The 22,911-nt window shown below is 40.0% G+C and overlaps 1 protein-coding gene across 2 annotated transcripts in view; it reads left to right on the forward strand.

The window, feature by feature from the left end:
- TNNI3K (TNNI3 interacting kinase) overlaps positions 1 to 22,911 on the forward strand; it is a 203,524-nt gene that overhangs the window by 11,464 nt on the left and 169,149 nt on the right. For both annotated transcript variants that reach the window (XM_063427225.1, XM_063427226.1), the window contains 4 exons: positions 2,772 to 2,882; positions 18,555 to 18,653; positions 20,579 to 20,717; positions 21,448 to 21,592. In XM_063427225.1, coding sequence (XP_063283295.1) covers positions 2,772 to 2,882; positions 18,555 to 18,653; positions 20,579 to 20,717; positions 21,448 to 21,592 — 494 coding nt within the window. The remainder of the gene's footprint in view (positions 1 to 2,771; positions 2,883 to 18,554; positions 18,654 to 20,578; positions 20,718 to 21,447; positions 21,593 to 22,911) is intronic.

Here is a 22,911-nt window from a genome sequence, read left to right on the forward strand (position 1 = left end):
TGTTTATGTGTATGTGTATATGTTTGTATGTATGTGTGTGTCTGTGATTGTGTGTGTATGTGTGTCTACATATATGTGTGCCTGTATGTGTGTCTGCATGTGGATCTGTTTGTCTGCATGTATGGAGGAGGGCGGGGATGTGTGGGAGACGGGGATGTGTGGGGGGGCAGGGATATATGGGGTGGGGGTAGACATATGGGTGGGCCCCAGGGCATTTTTTGCACTGGGGCCCTGTGATTTCTGGTTATGTCTCTGGTAAAAGAAAGGGTACATGCCACAGAGTTAGAGAGACTGAAGCTGCAAGGGGCATTTGCATAGTACGCAAAGTCAGCTTTACGTTAACTAATTTCATTGTCAGCCAGTCCACACAAGTTTTGTTTCCCTGCATCCACATTTGAAGAGTAGTAAAAAAAATAAAAATAAAAATATATATATATATATATATATATATTTATTTATTTATTTTTTATTTTTTTTGCAATGGGCTTATTCCATGGGCCTGGAGCTTCAACTCCATCAGCCTCTATGTTAATCCGGCCCTGCCCCCAATGGTTGAATAGATGATTATTATTATTATTATTACTTATTATTATTACCAACAGATTTCGCAGTGCTGTACAATTAGTGGAGAACATACAATATACACAGACAAATACAAAAGCTATTTTTCCAGTTCAGCTGCTTTGGTCTAAAATTTGAAATTCACTTTGAATTTTAGACAATTCTCACCTTAGTGAATAACCCTTATTACAGAACGATTTCGATTCTAGCTGTATTTTCTCTTTATCTGTTTTGTTTGGATTAAATCATCTTTTCTCCCATTAGAGATACATTGACTGAACAGTAATATGCATCACAGGAGCGAAGATAATTATTCATTCGTGTCAGTGTCACATCTCTGAAATAGACATTCTCTGTGATCTGTCAATGTTTGCTGAAAATTCCACTTTTGCATTTTGCTAAGTACATATCAGTTCAAACCGGATTTGTTTATTTGATTTGCATTCTCTCTAGTTTTGTTGCTAAATTAATATTTTGTCAGTAATTATTGTTAGGAGTTAAAAGAAGATGAAGCGGTTAAGGCCAAAATGTGTAACTCCAGAACTACAATAGACAGCAAGCTTTGCTATTCAACAAGAGTAGTTCTACAACAGGCAGAGATTTACCATTTTGCCACTCCTGTAGTAAAAGAACTGAAGAAATGAAATAAATATAAATTCATTTAAAAAACACACCCTAAGTTGTGTTTTTAAAGATACAATTGTTTTTTTCATTTATTTCAGAATTTATGCACATTTTAATATTTTGTGATCTCATCATTGATGCTTTCAAACCATTTAGTGGCACCAAATGTAATGACTTTCAATAACCGGACATCTTTATAAAGAAATGCCTCTAGTGGCTGTCTGATTGATTGTTTGATTGATTTCTAATTGACAACCAATAGAGGATGACAAACATTGCCTCACAAATAACATTCTTACATTTCTTCAACTGCAGACACAGGAACTATACGCAAAATGTCTACATTAAGATGTAGTGTTTTGATACATAGGGCTACTCTGAGGACTATACCTACTAAAGTGGTGCCAGAAGTCTTTTGGCCACGGTTAAGATTCAAACAGTTATGAATGGTTTGATGCTTTCCTGGGCCCCACATGTACTCAAAATCCAAACCCTCTTCAAGGATTTATCAATTCTGTTAATCTTCAGATGGAATACATTGAAAAAGGAAGGGACACTATATTTACCAGAACAACTACAGCTTAATGTAGGTGATCTGGTGAGTATAGTCAGTACCAGGAAATGTTTTAATGTAATAAAGGCAGAGTTTACATTGAAGACTAGTAACACCTCCAGTGGCTACTAGAAGTGCTTCTTGGGTAAGTGCTGTGGTCAGACCGGCGCAGCGCTGGAAATACGGTGAGTTTTTAACTTATTTAAGGAGAGCAAGAGGGGATAAATAGAGTTTTTAACACTACAGGTTAAGGAATACATGCTCGTGTTCCTTTAAGTTATATCACTGAAGTGGACCTGGCCTGCAAGAAACCAGGGAACCGTGCTAAATCCTAACACTTTTACTTTTTGCGAATATAGAATTCCAGAGGACCCTTGGCACAATAACCACTAAAGAATGCTTCTTTAAAACATTACAAAAGTTATATACCTATGTACCTATGTATCTACCAATCCTTCCTTAATCTGCCTGTTGTAAAAGTTTGAATTTGTATAGGTGACAAAAAGAATTAGCTAACAACACAGTGAGAATTAGAAACAATACATAAAAAACTATATACCAGTTAAACCCTTGTGTCACAGTGGAAACCAAGTGCAAACAAATATAAATGTTAATATATATATCTTATTTATAATATATATTTTTTTTCTATTTTTTTTTATTTTGTCTTTTAACCCCTTAAGGACACATGACATGTGTCACATTTCATGATTCCCTTTTATTCCAGAAGTTTGGTCCTTAAGGGGTTAAGCTTCTTTGCACTAACAATTTTACTAAGTATATATTTACATTTATTTGTTTTCACTTGTTTTGCACTGTGACACAAGAGTTTAACTGGTATATATTTTTTATTATTGCTTAATATTCTTTTGAGTGTTGGGGAACCCTTTGATATATCAGTTTTGCATTTTTTTTTGGCACTAATACACAATTGAAGAAGCGCCATTCATTTGTTTTACAATGAGAATTGTAGTGCATTCCTCAAATGTTTGGTGTTTATTATTAAATCTAATTTTAATGTTTCAATTTTCAGGATAACGCGGAGCTACTGACTGCATTGTTGCATGGGGGCGCTGATATTCAGCAGGTGGGGTATGGAGCCCTTACTGCCCTGCACATAGCTACCATTGCAGGACATCATGAGGTATTGGGTTTTATCATATTGCACTTAAAAGGGCATTGTTCCCTTATTGTTTTTTTTTTATTTATTTTGGTAAATTGTAAGTTTGCAGAAATAAATTCCACAATATTCTCTAAATCAAGAGTATTTTGGGAGTTTTACTCCATCATCCAGTCAGAAGAATACACCCTTGTTTTTTAACGATCCTCCCAGAGGGTTAGGATACCAGTAATCCAACATCGTATATGTTGCAGAACAGAGCAATGTTCTAAGAGTTCTACCGAATGAATGTGTTAGGGTGGGTTCTTCTTTGTTCATAGCTTTATTTAATGCCTGCCTTGCTCAGAATTCAGACTTGAATGTTGAAGAAGTGATTTATTGGTTACATGTCATATTTGGAGCAAGATCGTATTTCCATATTTAAGCCACCGCTCCTCTCCCCTCCCCCCCCCACCCCCCCGTGTGACATTTCGCTTACAAAAGTAGTTTTTTATGTGTGTTGCCAGCATTCTAACTATGAGCCGTGTACCTTCAAACTGTCCCTATTTAGGCGGGAAAGTCCCTATTTTTGAGCCCATATCCTTCTATCCGACTTTTGCAGGAGTTCAATATTATTGGCGTGTCTGCAATTATACTGGCACTCCACAGCATTAATACTTCCAGTAATGTGCCTTTAAACTACAGCAAACAAGTTCAGACATCAGTCTGTGTAAATAAGATAGTTTGTGGTTTCTCTAAATGACCTGATCACAACACCAACTCACACAGCTAAGGTTAAATGTCCCTATTTGTCAGTTTGAAAAGTTTGGAGGTATGGTGTAGCTGGCCAGCTGCAATGGGGCTCATGTGGTTTTGGGAGTCTTTTTGGTGATGTGACCATTTCAAAGCAGTAAAACGTATTGCAACAATGATATCATCAGTAAAATTGCCGTTTGTGTGTGGAAAATACAAAAAACTTCATTTTCACTGACAATATCATCACTGTAATATTTTTTACTATTTTGAAACACTAATATTTGTGTTCAGCAAAGTCTACAGAGTAAAACAGTACCCCCCATGTACAGGTTTCAGGGTGTCTTGGAAAGTTACAGGGTTAAACACAGTGCTAGCAAATTAAATTCTCTGGACTTTGGCCTGGGTTGTCAGGCAGGTCCCCCAAATTGCAATCAATAAAATTACTTATGCAAAAATATAACATAAATATACACGTAGAATTTCAATATATATACGTATTTATATATTTGAAGTCTACGTGTATATTTATGAAATTATTTATGTAATTATGTATATGGACATATGTATATTTCGTATAATTTTTATTTATTTATATATACATATATATATATTAATATCAAAATACAGTTATAATAAAATTACATATATGTATACATATAATCTTTTGTAATTTTTAAAATTATTATTATTTATTTTTAATTAATATTTTTTATAATATACAATATATATAGTTAATATATACATATATTATATATACATGTGTAATTTTACTCTAAGTGTAATTTTATATTAATATATGTATATATTAATAAAAAATACACTTAGTAGGACGTTATATATAAGATCTTATATATAAAGTCCTACTAAGTGTATTTTTTTATTATATAACGTCCTACTAAGTGTATTTTTTTAATAATATATACATATAATAATATAAAATTACACTTAGAGTAAAATTGCACGTGTATATACATGTATATATAATATATGTATATATTAACTATATATATTGTATATTGTAAAAAATATTAATTAAAAATAAATAAAAATATTTAAAAATAATTTTAAAAAATTACAAAAGATATGTTTATATATATATGTAATTTTATTATAACTGTATTTTGATGTTAATATATATATATATATATATATATATGTATATATAAATAAATAAAAATTATATGAAATATACATATATATATATATATATATATATATATATATATTTGAAGGCTTGGCCTGTAGTTGTGGGAGGGGCTTGGTTTCCCTTTAAAAGGGCTGCCAATCCACTCCCACCTTACCGTTAATGGTCTGGTGAGTCTGAAACGTTTACTTCCGGTTCAGACCGCCATCTTGGATTTTTCCTTACCTGTTCCTCGTGGTCTCCTGGTCCGGTGCTCTGCTGGGTGGTCCGGTGCCCTCCTGGCTCTCCTTCACGCCACCGGCGTCCGCACAGCTCGTTCGGTACTTGCCGCCGCAAAAACCGTAAGTTAGGCCCGCCGTAAAGCAACCGCTGCAAACTTCCCGGCTTCACACGACGGAGCCCCGTTCGTTTCAACCCGCGTTCAGTACTTTTTTGTTTAAATACAGCACGCCGCTCGGCTAAATTCCCTTAGCCACTCAGAAATGTTCATATCACTTAAATTAACGAACGCCAGCATTCGGTTATACACATAGCAATTTCTTTTCGGTTCAAATTATAATTAAATGCATTTATTCGTATGTATCTGTACTCCATCTAGTTCGTGCAACTACTCACGAAATAAGCACAATTTTCAACCAGTTCTCCAGGGGAATTTCACCCCTACTGGCCACAAACGATATTACAGTCACTCATAAATTCTACTAAAAACATATAAATGTTCTAACCTAGATTGGTGTCCTGATTTCCCTGACATTTTCCCACAGGTTTTCCTTACCAGGGGGTCGTACTAGGATTTGTGAATTCTGACATCTGTATCAATTGCATTTACTTTCTAGGTTGGTTGGAATTTAAATATGATTCATGTAAAGGCCAACAATACATATGAAATTAGTTAAGTGTGTAATTTACTCTTCTAGGTTATCATTCATTGGACGGTAGCTTTTACAAGCAAGGAAGCCGTCACTTTCTCTCGGTTAAATCCCCTCTGCAGAGTGTCGGGTAGGTTCTGGTTTTAGGGCCCATGATCTGGCCAAACCACTACCTTATATTCAGAAATTTATATATCATCTTATACCCACAGGTCAATTACTCGATACTATCACAGTCATTGTTTACCTCTTCATTGAGAGCTCGGCCTGACTCACATATCAGGTACTATGCCAGAACCCATTACTTCTATGCTTTAAGGGGTACTGGTCCTAGGTTATGTGGCCCAATTAGGTAAATTCTTCTGGTCTTAATCCATAGGCTAGTGGTCCCGCGAGGCCAACATCCCCATCCTCATACTCGGAGGTACTACGCCCCTCGGGCCAAATTATAGCTAGCCGCCTCGCAATAATGCAAAGAGAGGGCCTCACCTGTCACTCACATTCTTTCTTATGCTTTAATTGACACCGAGAGGAAAAACACCCCGCCACAACGTTCGGTGGCCTCAAACTTCCCCTCGGGCCCACGCATAGATAGTGCCTCTCAAGCCGCTTGGCAACTAGCAGGGACTCATCTGTCACGCTCAAAAGCTTAATCGTTTCACCGCTTGGTATTTAGCTAGCCCACCAGTACCCACTCACAAACCCATTACATACGACTGATTATATAAATTTTATAATTTCAGTTATGTCACTAACTCCAGATATCCCTGAGGAACTATCACTACCTAGCACACCTGCCAGGCCTGCCACCCCTAATCCTGGTACAGATGTGAATAGCCCTGCATCTCTTATATCATGGACCATACCACGTCTCACAGCAGAACTCAGAAGACGCTGCATCCCTTTCCCAGCTACGGCTAGGAAGGCGGAGTTGTTTAGGCTACTGAACACTACCACCGACAACCCCGAGGCAGGGGAAGGCCCTAGCGGGACCCAATTACCAGCTTTTGATGCTATGATGACTTCCCTTATGGCATCCATTGGCACAATAAGTGACAGGCTGGACAAATTGGAGGCCGGTGGTGCTAGTCAGTCCACTACAAACACAACAGTCACCACTCATCCTCTCACTAATACCTTGCCCGGTAATACCCTGGCAGCTACGGCAATTATAGAGTCTATTGATCCCTCGCATATGGTCCCAGCTCACCTTAAAAAGGACATTCTGGAGGGCAAGGATGTTAATCTGGTGTCATTGCTCATTGCCTCCCAGGATGTCATAGAGAACAGGACCTTTGCATATGGGGACATTTCGGTAGTACTAAGGGCTAGAGACCCTCGGCTGAACAAAAAATGGACCATCCCCGAATTTGTATTGGGGTTTGGGATTTATAGAGATGTATACTGCACTGTTTACCCCGGGAAAAGAGCAGAGATGGATGCTTACATGCACAAGATGGTGGATCTGGGGCACAAATACGGTGGTGCTGTGTTTTACGATTACCACCGTTCCTTCTCTGCAAAGGTGGCTGCAGCTCTGGCTCAATTCAATTAAAGCATACATTGGAATAAGTTGGACACTGAGCTATTCTGCAGGCACTTTGCAGGCCTCAGACCCCCAACTTGTGCAGTGTGCTCATCAGCAACACACAGCACTAATTTCTGCCCGAATACGCCTGAGGTCGAGCAAAACCAATCAGCAACAAACCTCCAAAGACCTACTAAAGGTTTGAAAGATAAACTGGGAAGGGATATTGTCTTTTTAGGCAAATCCCAAGTGTGTAATAATTTTAATGCAGGCAATTGTGGTTTTAGCTCTTGCAGATTGATGCATGTATGTTCACACTGTTTTAGGGCCCATTCCAGGACAATGTGCCCAAATAAAGCTTTCCCTAAACCCTATCTCACATGCGTGAACCTCAGCTTATTCACCATTTTGCTACATCTACACCCGTCACGACATTTCAGTGACTATCTCATAACAGGACTGTCGGAGGGCTTTCACACAGGGTTGATACATTTACCTACAGGCACACTGGAATGTGACAACCTACTATCCACACTAGATGACCCACAGCTGGTACATAAACTCATCATGACCGAGGTGAACCTAGGGTTCTTGCTGGGTCCTTTCCTTTCACCACCCTTCACTTCTTGGAGAACAAATCCCATTGAGATTGTCACGGGAAAAAACTCACTTAAACCTAGGCTGATCATTGATTTATCTGCACCACATTCCTCCACGGTCCCTAGCCTAAATTCTCTCATACCTTCTGAAGAGTTTTCACTACATTACGCCACTATCGACCATGCCATTGGTGCTATCATTAAAGCAGGCACAGGGGCATGGTTAAGTAAAACGGATGTAGTGAATGCCTGCAAATTACTTCCCATGCACCCTGCACTTTGGCACCTTCACGGCATTAAATGGCAAGGGTTATATTATTTCTTCACCCGTCTCACTTTTGGCTCCAAAAGCAGCCTACGTATTTTTGACACATTTGCAGAAGCTTTATGTTGGTTGTTACTAAATGTGTGTAAATGCCCCTCAGTTATTCACTATTTAGATGATTTCCTCACGATTGAGAACAACACACTTCCACCAACGAGTTTAAAACACATGTTGGCGTTGTTTGAATCACTCACTATCCCAGTCTCCCCAATCAAGACATTGGGGCCCGACACCCAGATGCAATTTTTGGGGATACAACTGGACACCGTACACATGCAGGCTAGCCTCCCTCATGAAGAAATTGAGCGTATCCTGGCAAGCATTGAACACTACCTATGGCAAGGTTGTTGCACCAAGAAAGAACTGCAATCATTGCTGGGATCGCTCAACTTTGCAATTAGAATCATTCCCCAGGGCAGATCTTTTATTTCACACCTACTATCCCTATTTCCAAAATTTACCTCAGACACGTCAAGTATTACATTAGACGACCATGCAACCTCTGATTTACGTATGTGGGGAGTTTTTCTCACCTGTTGGAACGGGCGAGCTATGTTTATACCACCTCACTCTGACACTTCACCTACACTATGGACAGACACGGCAGCAAACACAGGATTTGCAGCCATCTGGGGAGACCGATGGCTTTGGGGGCCATGGCCAACCGAGGTCAAATCACTCCAATAATTCACAGAGACCTCAGCTTTATTTGAATTGTACCCCATCGTGGCAGCGGCCATTACCTGGGGACCACATTGGTCCGGTCACACGGTTAGGTGCTATTCTGATAATATGGCTACTTGCCATATTGTCAATAAAGGCCGGTCAGCATCCTTGGTAATTATAAGACTCTTAAGATGACTCACATGGGTAGCAGCCACCTGTCAATTCTTTATCACATGTATTCACGTTCCAGGGTGCACAAACATCAGTGCTGATCACTTGTCTCGATTTTGTTTTCAGGATTTCTTCACGACACTGCCCACCGCCTCCAGACTGGCAACCCCAGCCCCACTGTTCCAAGACATGATAATGGATTAAAAGCTTTGTTAGATCACGCACGTCACATTTCTCACCTGGCACTTTCTGTAAATACTAGGAACACTTACGATAGGGCATTTCACATATTCAAGAAATTCATCACTGAATTCCACATCCACGACATGTTCATGTTAGAATCAATATTTAGTTTCACTTCTTTTTGCCACATTAACCTTAAACTATCATTTAACACGATAATCACATACCCCCGCACATCATCAAGACAATGGGACGCTGGAAATCCTCAGCTTACACTCTCTACATACCCAATCCTGTAAAAGAATTAAGACTAGCTTTCTGTGACTTATCTAAATAAAGAGTATTGGTCACCGTATTATGTCTTATGGTATTTTATTTTTGCCCACTTTTATTACAGGCCTACTGCTCTGTCGGTTTCGGCACACCACAACCGACTGGTTCCAACTCATTGATATTATGGTTATTATATGCTAGATTTCTGTATACGGCTATATTGCCCCGACTACAAATTTGAAGGCTTGGCCTGTAGTTGTGGGAGGGGCTTGGTTTCCCTTTAAAAGGGCTGCCAATCCACTCCCACCTTACCGTTAATGGTCTGGCGAGTCACCCCACCCGCCACTCCGTCTATTACAAACACCCTCTAAGGTGGGCCCACTTTTATTGCAGGCCTACTGCTCTGTCGGTTTCGGCACACCACAACCGACTAGTTACAACTCATTGATATTATGGTTATTATATGCTAGATTTCTGTATACGGCTATATTGCCCCGACTACAAATATATATATATATTATATATATATTATTTTTTTTAAATTCATTAACTTTATTTTTTTATTTTAAAACGTTTTTTTTTACTTTTTTCACCAGCAGGGGGACTGCCTGTCAGTTCAGGCAGTCCCCCTACTGGCAGCACTATGGACACCTATTGCGGCCATGTGACCGCTCTTTCAGAGCGATCACATGGCCCCTAGGCGTCCTAATTTGCAGAGGGGGGACTGTCTGACAGCCCATAGTTGTCAGGATCGGGACAGGGATCCAACACGCAGAGTACAAAGAGTACAAAGAGTAGCAGTAACTAATACTACGTATAGAATGGTCAGGGACAAGCCGAGGTCGAGGGAACGAGAAGACAGGTAAGCGAGAGACAAGCCGGGTCAAGGATAACAGAGAAGACAGGTAAGTAATAACAAAGCCGGGTCAGAACCAAAAGACAAGAGAATACAAGAGCACTGTGTGACTAGGCTGGCTAGAACCACGACAGGGCAATGAGCAAATGCTGAGAGCTCCCTTAAATACCCTGGTTCTAGAGACTAATCACGCCTCCGCCGAGACCTGATTCGTGTCCGGGATTTGACTGACAGGTCAGGCTAGAATAGCATCATGACGTCGACTATTGAGCGTCACGTTACAAAAAGGCATAGTTCTCTCGCGGCCGGCGTTTACATGCGCGAGGGGACCGCGAGGAACGGGAGAATCATGCCGTCTGGATGGAAAAACGTCTAAGTCTCTACCCGTCTCAGGGGTAGAGACTACAGGTACCCTGACAATAGTGAAGAAGAAGACCAATCACGGGCGGGGAAACGGCGGCGATTGGGTAAGCACATGGGAATGGAGTGAGAGGAAGGGAGATGGAGGGAAGGAGTTAATTATTATTCTTATTTTTTTTTTTTATCTTCACTGAGTGCCTCGACCCCTTGACATGCCTCTTAGCTTGCTCTCCAGAGACATTATCTATTTGAGTGACATTAGCTGTTAGTATGTTTGTAAGAGGTTGTTCAAAGTTGACTCTCAAATAGCTAGATCTCGCAGCTCATTCAGTAATACACTCTTCACTTGTTCTGTGTGCCCTCTTCCATATAGGGCTCCGAGTTCAAGACAGTAAGAAAACAAACGGGTGAGGCAAAGAGCAGAATGTAATAAAGAAAAAAACTTTTATTGCCGCACTATACATATAATTATCTTTATAGTTTCCGAAAGCATGGAAGCAGTTTTCGCTTTTTATGAGCTACATAAATCAATAGATAAATAGATAGATACTCGAAGTAGTGTGAGAAAAAAATCCCCATAAGTAAGTTTATTGCAATGTCCGTGGACTCACCTGAATCTGTGACCGTATTGCCCTTCCTTTATTTTTGGATGTTTTATATATTTTTTTATTTTATAAAAAGAAAATTATACACAGCAAACAAATTCAAGGTCAAACAAAGAATCAAATGAACCTCGCAAAGAAATAGTAGAGAACGAAAAAAACAAAAACAAAAGGGGAGAGGAAGAGATAAAATATTTTTAAAAAATGAAAACGTGATAGAAACATGTATCCATTAGTGTTGACCTAAAAGACACAACTGGAATCAAATTGCACTTTTAGGAGAAATCCCATTTGTCCAAGATAGGTAGATAAGAAAGAGCGAGAGTTGGATAGACAAACAGACACACAGACAGACAGATAGATAACATTAACCAACCATGTACTACATTATAAATAAAGTGTTACTGTTATCCACAGACCATTTAATGAGCTTCTCAAGAGTTAAATTCTCTCATGTTTTAGCTGTTCATCATAGTTTGTAGGAACAGAGTTGTACTCTTGCAAGGAAGGTTTTTCCTGAAAGACAAGTCTTCTTCCTCTTGGATACATGTTAAACAGGGCACTTACTGAGAAGGGTGCAATAAACTCTCACAGTTTACTTGCTCACAGTTAATGTTATTGTCCCATTTATATATTACATGAACGTACGCATTTACATACACTACACATACAGCCACAAATATACATTACTTATAAATATACAGTCACCCACATACCCATCTACATACCATTTACTAAAACATTAAATACACATTCACAGTACTGTATGGGGAGGACTGTCTTTCAAATGAATGATGGGGGAGGTATGTAGCATACGTGGATGGGTTTATGGGGCAGCAGAAGGTACAATACATCTCAAAGTCCCCAAAGCGTTTTATCCATGACATATCCACTCAATGAATAGACATGTGCTCCGCCGCATTGTTTGGGTCAACCAAATAATTTTTCCTGAAATTTTGTTTGTAGTGTCTAATGCTTGTTCATGTGATAGTTTGCTTCGGGCAAATATTGTTCTCTAAAAACTATTTGTGGAAACATTCAGGTAAACCAAATCTTTATGAGTTTAAGTACATTGTGAGCGCAGCACATATTGTGGTGACACAGTAATATTTGTCTATAGGGACTATTCACTAAACAGTGAGTGACAGACAGGTAGAACGATAGATATGGACAAAGGTAGAATGCATGATGGTTAAGCGTTTCCCTATTACAGACATCACTGTTAGGTATCTTTTATATTACATTATTTTTTTTTTATGTGAGGGTTAGGACCAGGTTAATGTCTATCAATCTTAGGGCAGTATAGGGACATACATTTTCCAGTTTTCCTTTAGATTGGTATTTGCTATTTGTCAGCTCTGCACTATGGTATTACATTGTATTTGTTTATTTTTATTTTTTTAATTGTAATGCACCAATGGAACTGCCCCTTGAATCAAGAGTCATGTCTGATTAAATATTTTTTCAAGCTCCATATTTAAAAAAAGAAAAAAAAAATCAACCAGAGAACATGGTGTCCTTCATGTGTTTTTACAAGTCGCATAGCCCTAACTAGATTACAAGTCTGTTAATTACAAATAGCTGAGATTGATAGGAGTAGTATTTTACTTGAGTTGAAGTATCGGGGAATTCAACTTACGATTAATTTCAGCAGTACATTTTTGGTTTCTATTTGATAAGTTGTTGGGATTTGATGACCTTAAAGGAAGTCTCAAAACAGTGAGACTGGCTTCTGGCTAAATTTCACTGTTCAATAAACATTTTTCAATTCAAGTGAGGTTGAATGGCAAGTGTTTTATGTCTTGAGTGACAATCTCTCTTATTTTGATATATTTTTTATTTAACTGGTCCCTTCAAAGTCTTGTACATAAATATGCTAACCCTGACAATGCAGATGGCCGTGAACTATATATTTATGACAACAAACAGTCAGGGTTATTCAATAAAGTTTGAACTGTCAGGAATTCAAATCAAATTCAATTGGAATCTCACATTCTAGACCGAAAAAGCTGAACTGATAATAGAGCTAACTTTGGATAAATTGGCTATTTTCGCCTAATATTTGAAAATCAGTTTATATATTTTTTGACTTCTCAATTTAAAGAATAATCCTGGGAGCATAAGACACACATTAAGAATTAGAACAGCTTGCTATATGGGTAGCTCTAATGAAGTTTAGCTGAAGGGATATTGGCCATACTGTATTGGCGATGCTTTATCTGACGTACAGAGGAGATCTCCTCTGTATTCTGGTGCTGGACTGTCTTGGAATGGAACTAGTCTAATATTCTAATAGCACAGGTTACCTTTCAAATCTCACAAGTGTGCTACAATGTATATGACTCAGCTTGTACTACCTTATAGCATAACACCCTTGCCAACCAATCACAAAGCATTACTAAACAAACTTTGGGACACTCCCATTTGTTGTGTTTAGTGCTATCAACCAATAGGTTTAATGAAGTTTATAGATACTTTATGAATACCCCTGACTCCCACAACTGACTTTCATTTATTCTAAATATACAAGCAATTTGATGTTTTGGGGGGTTTGTTTTGTTTTCTGATAGAAGATCACATTTTTTCTTTTCAATGATAATATAGCTGAAAATAAATCACAATGCTCAGCAGTCAGTGTAGGATATATATTTTAATCTTATGTAATGCATTCTTTTCTACATCAATAATAGTGTGGGGTTATTATGACTATTACTGTCAGGGGACTTATTTAGGTAGCAGGAAGGATTATTTGTACTGCTACTCATTTTTCCCTCTATTGGTGACTTTTCCGTGATCTGTGAATAAAATCAACATTTAGTGACTGTCCCATAGCCATTAACAACCATTTTTACCTTCAATCATTTTATTCTATTTTTTTGCTCACCCATTGCGCGAGTCATTTGTTCTGTCATTAGTCTGCAGTTCAAAGGTCGTGAATTCAGACAACCACCTGATCGGCCCAAAATCTACTAAACAAAAAAATGTCCAAGTCTAAGGGGATGCTAGGTCATACAAAATGCAGTTCTTGGGACTGTGAAGTTTACACCGTGCTGTCGTTCTCAAATGAAAAATTGACTAGAATTGAATGCTGCTCCCTAGAACACATTTCTACGTACATGGACATCTTTTGAATTAGAGCTCTTTTTTGTTGTTCTGACCTTATTGTTTCCAGGCCCAAGTGAATGATCCACTGCTGCTTAGCTTAACTCGAACAATCTGGAGTAGAATGAGTGCGTTTCTACGAGCTCTTGCAGTATAGCAGATTCATAGTTGTGGTTTATTTTGGGGCGAAAAAGGACATTATTACCTAAATTTTTAGGGGGTAAGGTTAGATAATATAAATAATTTGTTGCATTCCTATTAAATGTATAGCATTCTTGATCATCATACATCATTCTATAAAAACTGCTAGTTCTTTGGCTCTAAAAATGAAAGAAAAAAAATGTTTTTTTTTGCAGAAGAAAATGGCACAGTTCAGAGGTCATTGATTTCCTCACAAAGAAAGCAAATGAGATAGATCTAATGTGTCAGTATTGAGTGTGTTTTCAGAGATAAACTGAATTTCACAGCATTCTACTAAATCATGTGGAAGTTCTCTTGGCCCGATCGGCGACCTGGCTGGCATGTTTCGCCACCCATGGAAATTGATATAGACTTCTATTTAAAACCAAATGAAGGGTTCATTGATCTCTATTCTCTCCTAAAAGGCTTCACTACACTTCAATATATTCCAGCAGCCCAGTTGTTTTTCTCCTGCCTGATTGGCACAGCACCAGCTAGGCATGAAACCCACAAGGTTTTCCCTTCTGGACATGTTCCTTTCATTGCACCTGTCAGGATAAATACCAAAAGAGATTAACATAGGAGAAAAGAAAAAAGTTAAACAGAACGAGGTGTCGCTTCATTTGCAAGTAGAAGCTGTGAAGTGCTTGTCTGTTTAGTCATATTCTAAAGAGATTAAAAATACATGACTTGAAATATGCTATTGTGATTTTTCCCAAATGGTTACTCGAGCCTGGCGTTGCACGGCGTTCAGAACTGGGTCTAGCTTTCTGAGTTCTCTCAAAGCTTTGATATAATCCTCTCTCATTTCCAGATTCCCTCTCTTAATACCCCCATAACCACCTAATAATATATCTTCCCGATTGTATAACTACGGAATCGAATCGAAGGTGATAACTTAAGATTTGTCCAAGGCCTGTAGTATCATATGCGCAGTACCCATTTGAAATATGCTGAATTGGTTATGGTTTTGACTGTGGGGTTGCAACAGCTACACTTACCAACATTAGTACTTCTTAAATGCAAGAGGTGTCCCATTAACCCTTGAATGATGTGTTAATATGATAATGTGCTGTTGCTGTTTAACTTTGATGTTCTATCATGTGACAGTTATTACGGCACTCTTATACTTTGTTAGAATTAATTATAACAGCCTATTGTTCCTGTTACATTTTGTTATTTTCTCATTTGGTAAATTTCCCTCTTATTGTAAAGCGCTGTGGAATAAACTGGAGCTATATAAATAATAACTAATAATAATAATAATAATAATAATAATAATAATAATCTCTGCAATGTATTAATATGTTACTTTGCTACTGTTATTTAATGATCATGTATTCCGCTTAGCTGGACATTGTGTTACAGAGTACCTGTGCTAATTATGTTCATCTATCTATATATTTTATTTATCTTATCTATCTATCTTATCTATATTATCTATTTAACCCCTTAAGGACACGACATGTCTTGACCTAGAGCATTTCTCCAAACTCCTAGTTCTGCAACCTCCTTCTACAATTCCACCCTCTCCTCTCAACTAGACATCATGGCACCTTGTACATTTAAATGCCGCAGGCCCCCCCAACAACAACCCTGGCACACCAAGCTCACTCGATACCTCCAAAAATGCTCCAGAACTGCTGAACGCTGTTGGAGAAAGTCTCAATGTGCATCTGACTTTCTCCACTATAAATTTATGCTGAGCTCATACAGCTTGGCTCTTTCCTCTGCAAAAGTTAATTACTTCAATACCCTCATAACCACACTCTCCCGCGAACCCAAATGACTATTTCACACATTTAACTCTCTTCTTCGCCCTGCTGTACCTCCTCCACCTACTAACTTGACTGCCTCAGACTTTGCAACTCACTTCACTGACAAGATCTCTACAATCAGAGAAGATATCTCTCATCTTTCTCCTCCCCCTTGCAAAACTTCCCCTAACTTCACTCCCTCTGCTGTTCTTTGTTCATTCGCACCCGCTACATTGGAAGAGGTTTCTGCTCTGCTCCAGTCCTCCCGCCCCACCACCTGCTCCCTAGATCCAATTCCCTCGCATCTCATCCGTACTCTGTCTTCTTCTCTTTCTCCACCTCTCACTAAAATTCGCAATCTCTCTCTCTCCTCTGGTATATTTCCATCGCCCTTCAAACATGCAACTGTAACCCCAATTCTAAAGAAGCCCAATCTTGACCCTAACTCCCCATCCAACTATCGTCCTATCTCGCTACTGCCTTTTGCATCCAAGATCCTTGAAAGAATTGTGTATGCGAGATTGACAGACTTCCTCAAATCAAACTCTCTGCTAGACCCGCTTCAGTCTGGTTTCCGCGCTAAGCACTCTGTGGAAACGGCACTGACCAAAGTATCCAATGATCTACTCACTGCAAAATCTCGTGGTCACTACTCTATCCTAATTCTCCTTGACCTGTCTGCGGCTTTTGACACTGTTGATCAGCTTGAACAGCTTCTTCTCATCCTTAGCAATATCAGTCTACAAGATATTGCTCTCTCCTGGTGCTCCTCCTACCTCTCCCAGCGCTCTTTCAGTGTTTCTTTCTCTGGCTCTGCTTCTTCTCCCCAACTCCTCTCTGTTGGTGTCCCTCAAGGTTCAGTCCTTGGTCCCCTACTGTTCTCCATCTATACTGCCTCTCTTGGTAAACTCATTAGCTCCTTTGGCTTCCAATATCATTTCTATGCAGATGACACGCAAATCTACTTGTCCTCTCCTGATCTCTCCCCGTCCCTCTTGACTAGTGTCTCTGACTGCCTCTCTGCCGTTTCTAACTGGATGGCTGCCCACTTCCTTAAACTAAACTTGACCAAAACTGAAATTCTGGTCTTTCCTCCCTCAAGTGTTGTTACTCCTGTGTCTGTCTCTCTCCAAGTCAATGGTGCTACCATCAGCTCCACCACGCAGGCTCGCTGCCTAGGTGTTCTCTTTGACTCCGACCTCTCCTTCAAGCCTCATGTTCACTCTATCGCCAAATCCTGTCATTTCCATCTCAAAAACATTGCGCGCATCCGCCCCTACTTAACGCCAGATGCGACTAAGGTGTTGGTCCATTCCACTGTAATGTATAATAATGTATGCGGCGGCGAGGCTCATCTTCCTGTCCGCCCGCACCTCCAATGCCTCACCCTTCTATCAGTCCCTACATTGGCTTCCTATAAAATATAGAGCTCAATTTAAAATTCTGGTTCTTGCTTTCAAATGTCTACATAATGCTGCTCCCACCTATCTATCCACCCTTATACACACGTATGTCCCGTCTAGGCCCTTACGATCTGCTGAAGACTTACGTCTATCTTCTGTCCGTACTCCCACCTCTGATGCACGCCTTCAAGACTTCTCGAGGGCAGCACCGTTTCTGTGGAACTTGCGTCCCTCCTCCGTTAGATGCTCACCCAGTCTCCACTCCTTCAAAAAATCATTAAAAACCCACTTCTTCATAAAAGGGTATCAATTAAACTCTTAATAGCTCCCAACTGATTCCTCTATTGGAACTGTCACTAGTCTAATACTATCCTTACCTTTTGTGTCATTTTACCCCACTCCCTCTAGCATGTAAGCTCATTGAGCAGGGCCCTCAACCCCTCTGTTCCTGTGCGTCCAACTTGTCTGGTTACATCTACATGTCTGTTCATCCACCCATTGTAAAGCGCTGCGGAATTTGACGGCGCTCTATAAATAATATAATAATAATAATAATATAATAATAATAATGTCATGATTCCCTTTTATTCCATAAGTTTGGTCCTTAAGGGGTTTATCAATCTATCCTAGAGTGATTACTATGGTGTTAGATATAGACTACAGTGTGTAAACTAAATAAAAAAAAAAAAAAATTGAGGGTTTAGAGGTAGGTAGTATTTTGATTTATGAAGACTTGGTGGCAGCAGTGCTAAGCGTTCCAGAGCACAATACCCTAAGCACAGGTACCCCTAATCTTAGTTATACTGTTGTCCCATACACAGCTTTTTTAGTATTGGGACATAGAATTGCTGTGTCCTCATTGTATTGCTACATTTATTTATGTTTTATTTGATGTCACTTAAGTTACTCTTTTGTAAAATTGTCCCTTTTTAAACTGTTTCAGGCTGTGGATATTCTGTTACAGCATGGCGCATATGTCAATGTTCAAGATGCTGTGTTTTTTACCCCGTTACACATTGCAGTTTACAATGGGCACGAACAGGTGAGAGAAGCATTCATTTGCCATGTTGAGTCCACATTCCATAGTTTGAAGTGGTTACAGGACTCTGTAGAGAATTATGTGTCTTATCTATCATTTAATACAGAGTGTTTGCTATCAGCAATAAGTAATCATTCAAGCAGACAAGGGATTCTATATGTCATCGGCTGTATATACAGGGCCTGAAGTGTGGAAAAAAGGCACCACACTTATGATGTGATTTTTTTGAGTTTAAATAGGCTGGTGGGGAGATAAGTACCAGAAACCTTGGCCAGTATTCTCTATACTCCAGTTAGCCTTAGGCCTTTAGGTGCTATGTGCAAAAAATCTTCACTAAATTCAATAATCCAGCCATTATACTGCAACTTTAAGCCCTCCCAAACTGTTAATCCTATGTAATCAAACTCTGACATTACCCCTCTCTAGCCTTAACCTCCCTTCACCCTAACCACTTCTAGCATTATATTTAACTCTGCCTGCATTTACGCAGCTGCATACACTCACTATACTCACAGATTCAAACACAAAACGTTGCAAGCAGATACATATGCACATACATACATACATTTATACATTTATACATATGCAGTTGTCAAATATGAATATGTTTCAGATGTTTTTAAGCCTGCAGTGTCCAGTTAATTAATTTATTTTACTTGATCTGCCTTATTTTGGAGGGGAGCAGGGGGCGCTTGGACTATAAAACTATAGTGTGTCTGGACTATAAAGTCCATTATATTACCTGCTATAGTCTAGCATCTTGTACAATCAATCACAGATTTTTAGACATTTCAAAATGTTGTTAGAAGAATATAATAGTGAGAACTTCAAACTTGTATAAGCTAATGATGCATTCAGAGGAGGGCTTGCAACTTTTGGCATTTGTGGCAAGTACAGATTAATGGTCTGTTTCTGTAAATGAAACACACATTTTTTTGTAAATGAAACTAGTCATGTGAAGCTTGTGATTTAGAGATTTGACAGTGGTGGCTACTGGAGTAAGTGTGACCACTTATATTCCTGTAGCTTCCATCAGAATGACCTGCACAGCAGGTCACGAAATGTGTCATTGCCTGAGAGATGCAGACACTGTGTCAATGACATCAAAAACATTCACCTGTATTATAAAGGTCACAAGCACTGTCTCGACTCATACCAGGAAAATGGAATGTAGTCATCATAGCCTGGCTGGCCGCAAACTCCAGTCCACCACAAAATAGTCCAGTGGACCGATCCAGAACATTGGAGGGATGGTTTTCCCCTGTTTTTTACTTTGCTTACATTTTTATTGTTTGCTTTTTATTCATTATTGTTAAATGGGAAAAATTCTTTAATACAAATGATTGGACTAGAATATTATGATGGTGGACCCCCAGCCAGTGCTGGACTAGCAAAGGCCCAACACAAATCATGCCTACTGCATTCCCTCTGTCGTACTGTCCTAACGGACATCCAAACACAATTTTGCTATTTCAATCTGCAGAAGAATGTGTGAAGGTACATCCAGGGCCATCTCAACACCATTATAGGCCCCCAGGCAAAGCAGTGCACCGGGGGTCCTGCCTACACAACCACTCACAGGAACAAAAATGTAAATTATCAATAAACTTAAGCCGTCTTTCCGCATTGGCACGCTGGGCACTTGCCCAGGACCTCAGGAGCATAGGAACTCCATTGCAATGGCCATGGGCTGAGGTCAACAGCTCAAGAGGTTTATTCACTCAAAAAGTGTGGTGAATTCAAAAAGAATAAAACTTTTAATAGTCATGCCAAAGGAGGCGAAAGAGAGAGAGAAATCAGCAACGTTATGTTATTTAATACATAAACATACGTGATTTCGAATAGGCAGCAGCTTTGACTGATAAAAATGTTACTATTTTATTTTCTGTGTCACTCTGAGCGATATAATTCTAACAATTAATATTTAGGCTACTCGTCTACTGCTGAAATTTGGCGCAGATGTGAACATGAGTGGAGAGGTTGGGGACAGACCATTGCACCTCGCCTCTGCCAAAGGATTTCTCACTATTACGAAACTGCTGCTGGAAGAGGGGAGTAAAGCAGATGGTGAGTAGTGGGACTGATCCAGCTTGGGCGTCTAGTCGTCAGATGTCCTGTCTCTATCATCAGTGACAGTCAAAGCACCGTCTGCTGCCCGTAGCCTGAATGTTAGCAGGCCTTGAACTGATATTATGAGGACAGCATCGGTATTTTTTGCAAAGGAAATACGAGTTAGGTTTATGATTTTTTTTTTGTTATATATATATATATATGATTTAGGGATCTGCTTTTATCCGGTCTTTTGAAGCTATCAATTCAGGCAGATGTCAATATACAAAGACCATGGTTAATATGTTGCATTTAAAATATTGAGCATAAATTGTCATCTTTATTAAAGCATTATATTCATAAGAAGGCACAATTCATAAATTACATAGATAGATAGAAAGAGTTATATGACGCCTAAAACTATTGCATGTTATTGGCAATGCTTTGCATTGTTTTAAAACATTCAAATATTTTAACACTGAATTAGTCAGGAATGCTCCATTCCATTAGATATTTTATTACCTTACATTCTCTAGTCTCTGGGATTATGGATTATGGATTATGGATTGTGGGTATATTGTTTAATATACCAAAGTCACATTGAGATTAGGAACCACCAGCTATCATGATGTATGTCATATTACAAAGAATAATGCACAGATGGCATCGCGCATTATATGATATATAATAATATGATCTACTGAGTTACTGTTGTTTATTGAGCAATAAGTTATCTTTTCCTTTACAGTAAATGCCCAAGACAATGAAGACCACGCACCTCTTCACTTCTGCTCACGATTTGGTCATCATGAAATTGTAAAGTTTCTTCTGCAAAATAATACAGACGTACAACCTCACGTTGTGAACATTTACGGAGATACCCCATTGCACCTGTAAGTTTATTGACTTATATTAAATGTTTTATCTCTTAGAGGTATTCACTAGACTGGGCGTTGAATAGGTTTGTAGCAGAACCACTGCCTATTCGGGAGAGCATATTATGTGTGTTCCCCTGTAATTTGCATATACTGTATCCCCTCCCTGTTCAGGAGAGCAAAAATAACTCTTTTGTCTCGTGAACGGGGCCCGCCCCCATATCTCATTTAGAACGTGAGTTAGAACATTCAAATAGAACGTTCTCACCTCGATCATCGGTGCGAAAGGAGGGATCCCCTGGGTAGCCGCTATAGTACAGACGAACGTCAGCCAGGGGGAGCATTCCTGGATTGTTTCCCAACTCATTCATCTCCCGAACGAACACCACCCGGTGCCCCATTAGAATGTTCCCCCCAATTAATCAGAACGCCCGGTGGGCCGCGGTGGGCGTGGCCCGCGGTGGGCGTGGGCCGCGGTGGCCGTGGGCCGAGGCCGGCAGGGGAAGTCCCAGGATCTCCCCTGCCGGTCTATGCAGGGCCGGCACTATCCGAGCGCCGGCCCCGCTGTATTCCATGGCGGGCCGGTGGGGAGATCAAAGATCTCCCTCACCGGCCCACATGCTATCCAATGCGGCCGCCGGCGGGGAGAGAGAGGGAGGGAGCCAGCCTGCACGGAGAGAGGACCCGGCGGAGCTCTAACTTGCAGCTCCGCCGGGCTCCTCTCGCGAGATCCGGAAGCGTTGCCATGGCAACGACCGGATCTTGCTTGAGTGAACTCTAGCCCGCAGGCTAGAGTTCACTCACCACGAGGACCACCAGGGAACACTGCCAATCTGCCTCCCAGTCCCAGGTACCAGTCCCCCCCTCCCAGGCTAAAGGTAAGAAGGGAGGGGGGGGGAAATAATGCCCTTTATTTATTTGTTTATTAACAGCCCCCCCCCTTTACACACAATCCATTCTAACATTTATACACAGCAGCACTCTCACACCCATCACACTCAGCACTCTCACACCCATCACACTCAGCACTCTCACACCCATCACACTCAGCACTCTCACACTCAGCACTCTCACACACATCACACTCAGCACTCTCACACTCAGCACTCTCACACTCAGCACTCTCACACACATCACAATCAGCACTCTCACACACATCACACACAGCACTCTCACACACATCACACACAGCACTCACACACAGCACTCTGACACACAGCACTCTGACACACATCACTGTCACACACAGCACTCACACACAGCACTCTCACACACAGCACTCACACACACAGCATACACAGCACTCTGACACACAGCACTGTCACACACCGCATACA

Source organism: Pelobates fuscus, chromosome 7 (genome assembly GCF_036172605.1).
Source record: "Pelobates fuscus isolate aPelFus1 chromosome 7, aPelFus1.pri, whole genome shotgun sequence".
NCBI lineage: Eukaryota > Metazoa > Chordata > Amphibia > Anura > Pelobatidae > Pelobates > Pelobates fuscus.